The sequence below is a fragment of the Staurois parvus genome, unplaced genomic scaffold (assembly GCF_062004578.1).
Source record: "Staurois parvus isolate SC_StPar_1 unplaced genomic scaffold, SC_StPar_1.0 ptg000619l, whole genome shotgun sequence".
Lineage (NCBI taxonomy): Eukaryota > Metazoa > Chordata > Amphibia > Anura > Ranidae > Staurois > Staurois parvus.
Genome location: NW_028318415.1, coordinates 3,818,653 through 3,828,604, shown reverse-complemented (window position 1 = coordinate 3,828,604; position 9,952 = coordinate 3,818,653). Strand labels below are relative to the sequence as shown.

Genomic DNA, 9,952 nt, shown 5'->3' with positions numbered 1-9,952 from the left:
TGTTATAAAATGGGTTTTGGAGGGATCCCCCACCTAGCCACCACTGATCAATATCAATATATTTTGTATGGGGAGTGAAACACTGAGCCACCAATGATTTATTTATTTTTTTGGGGGGGACTGAGCCACAAATGATTTTTTTTGGGGGGGCAAGGGATTAAACTGTTGTGATTGATTGCTTTCATTGCTGTTTGTCAGACAGGTGGGTGTGGTGTCAGAAGAAAATCCCCAGCGATTTCACAGGTTATTTTTTTTTTAATGGTGGTTTTGTTTAGTGCTGCCCCATTGGAGGTAAGACGGGACAACACTTGAATTGTTTTTCATCATTATATTGTCATATAATATTTTCATTTATATAACAAACCATCCCATGACAATGGATCGCGTAGAGAAGAACCCTAAAAAGAGAAAATATACTGAGGATTTTTTACAGTATGGTTTTACCTCAATAATTACAGTAGGAATTGAGAAACCGCAATGTGTTATTTGTTGTGAAGTTCTATCACCTGAATCTATGAAGCCGAACAAACTAAAACGCCATTTTGATAGCAAGCATCCGAGCTTTGCCAGCAGGGATACCAACTATTTTAGAAGCAAAGCTGATGCACTCAAGAAAGCCAGACTTGACACTGGTGGCAAGTACTACAAACAAAATGTAGCAGCCGTTGAAGCTTCATATTTGGTGGCACTCAGAATCGCCAGAGCTATGAAACCTCACACCATTGGTGAGGATTTACTGTTGCCAGCGGCCAAAGACATTGTTCGAGTTATGATCGGAGACGAATTTGTTACGAAATTGAATGCAATTTCCTTATCCAACGACACTGTCCGCAGGCGATTAGATGACATGTCTGCTGATATTCTTGGTCAGTTAGTGCAGGAAATTAAATTTGCTCCACTTCCAATATTTAGTATGCAGCTTGATGAATCTACAGACGTGGCAAACTGTTCACAGTTACTGGTTTACGTGAGATATATTAATGATGGCGACTTTAAAGATGAGTTTCTTTTTTGCAAACCTCTTGAAACAACAACTACTGCACATGATGTATTTCACACAGTTGGTTCATTTCTGAAAGAGCATCAGATCTCTTGGGAAAAGGTTTGTGGTGTTTGCACAGATGGTGCTCCAGCTATGCTAGGATGTCGATCTGGATTTCAACGTTTGGTACTGAACGAGTCACCAAAAGTCATCGGAACTCACTGTATGATTCATAGGCAAATATTAGCAACAAAGACGCTGCCACAAGAGTTACAAGAAGTAATGAAAAGCATCATAAGTTGTGTCAATTTTGTAAAGGTGAGCAGTTTAAACAGTCGACTGTTTTCGCAACTGTGCAACGAGTTGGATGCGCCACACAATGCTTTGCTATTTCACACCGAAGTGAGATGGTTGTCAAGAGGAAAAGTTTTAAAACGTGTTTTTGAGCTTCGTGATGAACTTAAAACATTTTTGAATCAGAAGGCAAGACCGCAGTTCGAAGCACTTTTCAGCGATAAATGTCAACTGCAGAAAATAGCTTACTTGGTTGACATCTTTGCCATCTTGAATGAGTTAAATTTATCACTGCAAGGGCCAAATGCAACTTGCCTCGACTTGTCTGAAAAGATTCGATCATTCCAAATGAAACTTCAGCTTTGGCAAAAAAAATTGGATAAAAATAATATTTACATGTTGCCTACCTTATCTGCTTTCTTTGAGGAACATAGCATTGAACCAAACAAAAGAATTACTATGATAATTTCTGTGAAAGAACACTTGCACATGCTTGAAAATGAAATTTCATCATACTTTCCAAATCTACCTGACACCCCATTTGCACTTGCCAGAAGCCCATTCACAGTCAAAGTTGAAGATGTTCCCGAGACAGCACAAGAAGAGTTCATTGAACTCATTAATAGAGATGAGCGAATCGAACCAGGCGAACCGGAATTCGAGTCGAATTTCAGGAAATATTCGATTCGCGGCGAAACCGAAATTTTGCCTACTTCGGGTGCGCGAATCGAACATTTCCCGATCAGCCGGCAAAAGTGTCCCTGCAGTGAGCTCCGCTATTTCTGACAGTTCTCTGACAGAAGGAACACATGTTTAGCGGTTGAAACATTGTATCTATTAGTTTACATTTAGGATACAGATGTTTCAACCACTGTTCATGTGAAGAAGCTGTGAGAGAACTGTCAGAAATAGAGGAACTCTGCACATACACTTTTTGCCGGCTTGGAATTATTCTTCTTTTCATCCTACTTCTTCTTCTTCTTCATCCTCAGAAGAAGAGGATGAGGATGAGGATGAAGAAGAAGAAGAAGAAGTAGGATGAAAAGAAGAATAATTCCAAGCCGGCAAAAAGTGTATGTGCAGAGTTCCTCTATTTCTGACAGTTCTCTCACAGCTTCTTCACATGTACAGCGGTTGAAACATCTGTATCCTAAATGGAAACTAATAGATACAATTTGTATCTATTAGTTTCCATTTAGGATACAGATGTTTCAACCGCTGTACATGTGAAGAAGCTGTGAGAGAACTGTCAGAAATAGAGGAACTCTGCACATACACTTTTTGCCGGCTTGGAATTATTCTTCTTTTCATCCTACTTCTTCTTCTTCTTCTTCTTCTTCTTCTTCATCCTCATCCTCATCCTCTTCTTCTGAGGATGAGGATGAAGAAGAAGAAGCAGTAGGATGAAAATAAGAATAATTCCAAGCCGGCAAAAAGTGTATGTGCAGAGTTCCTCTATTCTGCAGATACACTTAGAGGAGCTCTGCACATACACTTTTTGCCTGTTTGGAATTAATCTTATTTTCATCCTACTTCTTCTTCTTCTTCTTCTTCTTTATCCTCATCCTCAGAAGAAGAAGAAGAGGATGAAGAAGAAGAAGAAGAAGTAGGATGAAAATAAGAATAATTGCAAGCCGGCAAAAAGTGTATGTGCAGAGTTCCTCTATTCTGCAGATACACTTAGAGGAGCTCTGCAGATACACTTAGAGGAGCTCTGCACATACACTTTTTGCCGGCTTGGAATTAATCTTATTTTCATCCTACTTCTTCTTCTTCTTCTTCTTCTTCATCCTCATCCTCATCCTCAGAAGAAGAAGAAGAAGAGGATGAGGATGAAGAAGAAGAAGAAGTAGGATGAAAATAAGAATAATTCCAAGCCGGCAAAAAGTGTATGTGCAGAGCTCCTCTAAGTGTATCTGCAGAGCTCCTCTAAGTGTATCTGCAGAATAGAGGAACTCTGCACATACACTTTTTGCCGGAAACCGCTGTATGGAGGGAATGTCCCAGAACTGTCATAAATAGTCTATTTCTGACAGTTCTGGGACATTCACTCCATACAGCTGTTTCAACCGCTGTATGGAGGGAATGTCATAGAACTGTCAGAAATAGACTATTAATGACAGTTCTGGGACTGTCCTTCCATACAGCGGTTGAAACATTGTATCTATTTGTTTCCATAAATGGATCCATTTATGGAAACAAATAGATACAATGTTTCAACCGCTGTATGGAAGGACAGTCCCAGAACTGTCATTAATAGTCTATTTCTGACAGTTCTATGACATTCCCTCCATACAGCGGTTGAAACAGCTGTATGGAGTGAATGTCCCAGAACTGTCAGAAATAGACTATTTATGACAGTTCTGGGACATTCACTCCATACAGCGGTTGAAACATTGTATCTATTTTTTTCCATAAATGACATTCTGCAGATACACTTAGAGGAGCGCTGCAGATACACTTTTTGCCGGCTTGGAATTATTCTTATTTTCATCCTACTTCTTCTTTTTCTTCTTATGAGGATGAGGATGAAGAAGAAGAAGTAGGATGAAAATAAGATTAATTCCAAGCCGGCAAAAAGTGTATCTGCAGCGCTCCTCTAAGTGTATTTGCAGAATGTCATTTATGGAAAAAAATAGATACAATGTTTCAACCGCTGTATGGAAGGACAGTCCCAGAACTGTCATAAATAGTCTATTTCTGACAGTTCTGGGACATTCACTCCATACAGCTGTTTCAACCGCTGTATGGAGGGAATGTCATAGAACTGTCAGAAATAGACTATTAATGACAGTTCTGGGACTGTCCTTCCATACAGCGGTTGAAACATTGTATGTATTTGTTTCCATAAATGGATCCATTTATGGAAACAAATACATACAATGTTTCAACCGCTGTATGGAAGGACAGTCCCAGAACTGTCATTAATAGTCTATTTCTGACAGTTCCATGACATTCCCTCCATACAGCGGTTGAAACAGCTGTATGGAGTGAATGTCCCAGAACTGTCAGAAATAGACTATTTATGGCAGTTCTGGGACATTCACTCCATACAGCGGTTGAAACATTGTATCTATTTTTTTCCATAAATGACATTCTGCAAATACACTTAGAGGAGCGCTGCAGATACACTTTTTGCCGGCTTGGAATTAATCTTATTTTCATCCTACTTCTTCTTCTTCATCCTCATCCTCATAAGAAGAAAAAGAAGAAGTAGGATGAAAATAAGAATAATTCCAAGCCGGCAAAAAGTGTATCTGCAGCGCTCCTCTAAGTGTATCTGCAGAATGTCATTTATGGAAAAAAATAGATACAATGTTTCAACCGCTGTATGGAGTGAATGTCCCAGAACTGTCATAAATAGTCTATTTCTGACAGTTCTGGGACATTCACTCCATACAGCTGTTTCAACCGCTGTATGGAGGGAATGTCATGGAACTGTCAGAAATAGACTATTAATGACAGTTCTGGGACTCTGACAGTTACATGACATTCCCTCCATACAGCGGTTGAAACAGCTGTATGGAGTGAATGTCCCAGAACTGTCAGAAATAGACTATTTCTGACAGTTCTGGGACAATCACTCCATACAGCTGTTTCAACCGCTGTATGGAGGGAATGTCATGGAACTGTCAGAAATAGACTATTAATGACAGTTCTGGGACTGTCCTTCCATACAGCGGTTGAAACATTGTATGTATTTGTTTCCATAAATGGATCCATTTATGGAAACAAATACATACAATGTTTCAACCGCTGTATGGAAGGACAGTCCCAGAACTGTCATAAATAGTCTATTTCTGACAGTTCTGGGACATTCACTCCATACAGCTGTTTCAACCGCTGTATGGAGGGAATATCATAGAACTGTCAGAAATAGACTATTAATGACAGTTCTGGGACTGTCCTTCCATACAGCGGTTGAAACATTGTATGTATTTGTTTCCATAAATGGATCCATTTATGGAAACAAATACATACAATGTTTCAACCGCTGCATGGAAGGACAGTCCCAGAACTGTCATTAATAGTCTATTTCTGACAGTTCCATGACATTCCCTCCATACAGCGGTTGAAACAGCTGTATGGAGTGAATGTCCCAGAACTGTCATAAATAGAGAGAAACTGTCACAGAACTCTCCTTCTTCTCATCCTTCTCCTTCTTCTCATCCTTCTTCTCATCCTTCTTCTCATCCTTCTCCTTCTCCTTCTTCTCATCCTTCTCCTTCTTCTCATCCTTCTCCTTCTTCTCATCCTTCTCCTTCTCCTTCTTCTCATCCTTCTCCTTCTTCTCATCCTTCTCCTTCTTCTCATCCTTCTCCTTCTTCTCATCCTTCTCCTTCTCCTTCTTCTCATCCTTCTCCTTCTCCTTCTTCTCATCCTTCTCCTTCTCCATCTTCTCATCCTTCTCCTTCTTCTCATCCTTCTCCTTCTCCTTCTTCTCATCCTTCTCCTTCTCCATCTTCTCATCCTTCTCCTTCTCCTTCTTCTCATCCTTCTCCTTCTCCTTCTTCTCATCCTTCTCCTTCTCCATCTTCTCATCCTTCTCCTTCTCCTTCTTCTCATCCTTCTCCTTCTTCTCATCCTTCTCCTTCTTCTCATCCTTCTCCTTCTTCTCATCCTTCTCCTTCTTCTCATCCTTCTCCTTCTTCTCATCCTTCTCCTTCTTCTCATCCTTCTCCTTCTTCTCATCCTTCTCCTTCTTCTCATCCTTCTTCTCCTCATCCTTCTCCTTCTTCTCATCCTTCTCCTTCTCCTTCTTCTCATCCTTCTCCTTCTCCATCTTCTCATCCTTCTCCTTCTCCATCTTCTCATCCTTCTCCTTCTCCATCTTCTCATCCTTCTCCTTCTCCATCTTCTCATCCTTCTCCTTCTCCTTCTTCTCATCCTTCTCCTTCTTCTCATCCTTCTCCTTCTTCTCATCCTTCTCCTTCTTCTCATCCTTCTCCTTCTCCTCATCCTTCTCCTTCTCCTTCTTCTCATCCTTCTCCTTCTTCTCATCCTTCTCCTTCTTCTCATCCTTCTCCTTCTCCTTCTCCTCATCCTTCTCCTTCTTCTCATCCTTCTCCTTCTCCTTCTTCTCATCCTTCTCCTTCTCCTTCTTCTCATCCTTCTTCTCATCCTTCTCCTTCTTCTCATCCTTCTCCTTCTCCTTCTTCTCATCCTTCTCCTTCTCCTTCTTCTCATCCTTCTCCTTCTCCATCTTCTCATCCTTCTCCTTTTCCTTCTTCTCATCCTTCTCCTTCTGCTTCTCCTTCTCCGTCTTCTCATCCTTCTCCTTCTCATCCTTCTCCTTTTTCTCATCCTTCTCCTTCTTCTCATCCTTCTTCTCATCCTTCTCCTTCTTCTCATCCTTCTCCTTCTTCTCATCCTTCTCCTTCTTCTCATCCTTCTCCTTCTCCTTCTTCTCATCCTTCTCCTTCTTCTCATCCTTCTTCTCATCCTTCTCCTTCTTCTCATCCTTCTCCTTCTCCTTCTTCTCATCCTTCTCCTTCTTCTCATCCTTCTCCTTCTTCTCATCCTTCTCCTTCTCCTTCTTCTCATCCTTCTCCTTCTTCTTCTCATCCTTCTCCTTCTTCTCATCCTTCTCCTTCTCCTTCTTCTCATCCTTCTCCTTCTCCTTCTTCTCATCCTTCTCCTTCTCATCCTTCTCTTTCTTCTCATCCTTCTCCTTCTTCTCATCCTTCTCCTTCTCCTTCTTCTCATCCTTCTCCTTCTTCTCATCCTTCTTCTCCTTCTTCTCATCCTTCTCCTTCTCCTTCTTCTCATCCTTCTCCTTCTTCTCATCCTTCTCCTTCTCCTTCTTCTCATCCTTCTCCTTCTTCTCATCCTTCTCCTTCTCCTTCTCCTTCTCTTTCCTCATCTCCAAGGGCATTTAAATTAAAGGTACAGTGTTCTGCACTAATTTAAAGGCTCTCTGAAGCCTAGAAACCCTTTTTATAAGTCATCTTCGTTGCGAAGAAATTCGCATCGAATCGAATTTCACACTGGAATTCGCCGAATCAGCCGAATCGAATTTTTGAGAAATTCGCTCATCTCTACTTATTAACAACGATGCAGCGAGATCTGATTTTTCTACAATGCCAGTTACAAAATTCTGGATCAAGTATTTGCAGTCATATCCTGTTCTGTCTGAGACTGTGTTGCGCCTTCTTCTTCCATTTCCAACAACATATCTATGTGAAACAGGGTTTTCCAGCTTATTGGTTATCAAGTCTAAATACAGAAGCAGACTTGTTGTGGAAGATGATCTTCGATGTGCTCTTGCAAAGACTGCCCCGAGAATTTCTGATCTGGTGAGAAGAAAGCAATCTCAACGTTCGCACTGACGTTGGCTTTTTATGCATACTGTTGCAAAATGTAGCAATTCAGTTTACTGTTGTTATATTAAGCCTGTTATCCATGCTACACCATGTTTCAAGATAAAATTTCATGTATTTGTAATTAGAAATAAATATTTCACAATATATAACTACATTTTGTCTATGACTGTGATTAATCACTATGCTTTAATTATGTTCAATTTGTAGCAATAAAAATACATCCTGTATATCAGATATTTATATTACAATTCATAACAGTAGCAAAATTACAGTTATGACGTAGCAACGAAAATAATTTTATGGTTGGGGGTCACCACAACATGAGGAACTGTATTAAGGGGTCGCGGCATTAAAAAGGTTGAGAACCACTGTACTAGAACATGGCAAACTTCACCGGTGTGTGGTGTGAACTGTAAGCAAAAACGTATCTCCAGAAGAGTGCTTTTTTTGTGGTGTGGACTGGCCCTTACACTTTACCACTTTGAATTTACACAGGAGGTCTGGTGCGGAATTACTGCCCATAATCTGACATTCACGGAGATGCATGTGTGTGATGATCGCTGTTTGCATGGGTGCAGGACCAACTCATTCGTTTTGCCTTTTGTGTGTTAGGATGGGGGTGCCTAGCATTTTTTTTTTATACTGTCGCCTTTTTTTTTTTCACTTTTATTGCGGTCACAAGGAATGTAAATATCTCTTATGACCGCAATAGGCAGTGACAGGTACTCTTTATGGAGAGATCTGGGGTCACGAAGACCTCAGATCCCTTCTCTGCCCTTAAAGCATTTGATCAGCAAAAAAAAAGTGTGATCAATGGTTTCCATTTTTAAAAATGTCTCCGGTGACATGCGGTGAAACTGGAAGTGATATATGCTCATCAATTCCTGTTTCCAATATCAGAGGGGGATAGAGCGATTTTGGTATTTTGTCTGCCTTTGATAGGCCGGCAGAAGCGTGAGCTGGTCGATTGGGTGTCCCTGTGGCATGGGACTAGGGTTGCCACCTTTCCTTCAAGCCAAACCTAAACACTTTAGTGGAATGTGGCATTTTTTTTCTCCTGTGCATTCAGCAGTTATCTGGACAGGAACAGGACTACTGCTGAGAATTCTCTTGTCTGCTGCCAAAAAACCCCCCAAAAAACTTCTGCTCTGCTGGAGGCCAGGGGAAGGAACGGGACTACTTAACCTATGGTTTCACGTGCTTACCTTTTTGTAGTTCTCTGCACAGTTGTATCAAGCACCACTGGTCTCATGGTTTAAACAGCAGTTCCTTACTTCTACTAATCCTTATGCAGCAATTCTGACAATTCGAGTCCTGCCCTTTAGTTCACTGCTGTACCGCCGGGGCATGTAATTGGCGAAAACTGCAGCACAAGGATTCTGCCTGCACCCAAAAATCATCAAATAGTCCCAGCGGAGTAATCCTTATTCTGCGGTTCTTGGCAATTACATGCCTTGGCGGATTTGTACAGAAGTGAAGATTGGGACTGCTGCATAAGGATTAGAGCACTGTGTCTGATAACCGTTGGTCCTAGTCTTTCCCCAGCCTTGAGCTGAGCAGATGGAGCCCAGAGCCACAGGCTCTAGACGGGACAGCCTGCATATGGTGGCTGGAGGGGGTTTGTCCCCCGGCTCTAGACCCTGCTGCTTGCCCGCAGCAGTGCTAAATGTGGGGGAAAAAAACCTTGTGCCTGGAACTACATGTCCTGGGCGTCGGGTGATAGGAATTAAATATCCTTGAATCAAGCACCAAGCTCATGTGGTGGGTTGTGTGCTGCCCGCTCGGTGCTCTTTCTTATCATTCAGCCTGAAGAAAACATCTCACTTCTGCTCCTGAAAAACCACATAGCTCCCTGGTCTGTTTCTTCTGTCTGCTTACAGATACTTGGCTGCCTGAGACCCTCATCAGAACCAGGTGTTTTGGGGTGGGAGTTTTGAGGCTTTGCCTCACATTAGGCCTAGCCTTATTGCAGTTGAACATTGCCAAGACACACAGAGGACAGCCCGTTGCTATGGGTGACCTTAGCTCATACTCCCCTAGTCCTTCTGGGGCCTTTTTATCTGGAATCTCCAGAAGGAACAGACACCCAGGACCTGGGACCATACTGTCCTAGGATTGTTCTCAGTGGAGTCTATGTAACTTCTGTATGGCAAGGCATTGGTCTGCCTCATCCACAGGGCCCTCCATGTCCAATCTGTACTTCCTGACTGCATGTGCTTCAGTATTCGGGGGACTCTGCCTGCAGAATTTCTAAGCATAATCTGACACTTGTGAGCCTCAAAATCAAACCAGGTCTTAAGGGATCTGTTTTTCATAGCCTTTTAAGAACGATCTATGTTTCGCAGATCTGCAA

General features: G+C 41.7%; 1 protein-coding gene across 1 annotated transcript; it reads left to right on the top strand.

Annotated features, from left to right (window-relative positions):
- The first annotated feature begins 201 nt into the window (after positions 1–201).
- LOC149449432 (zinc finger BED domain-containing protein 5-like) lies at positions 202–2,062 on the top strand. Its single transcript, XM_089693248.1, has one exon. The coding sequence runs from the start codon at positions 371–373 to the stop codon at positions 2,060–2,062; it is 1,692 nt and encodes a 563-aa protein (XP_089549374.1). The 5' UTR covers positions 202–370.
- The last annotated feature ends 7,890 nt before the right edge of the window (positions 2,063–9,952 follow it).

Bases quoted from the DNA above. Each gene is read 5' to 3' on its own strand.
- LOC149449432 (XM_089693248.1), top strand. From the start codon at position 371: ATGACAATGGATCGCGTAGAGAAGAACCCTAAAAAGAGAAAATATACT.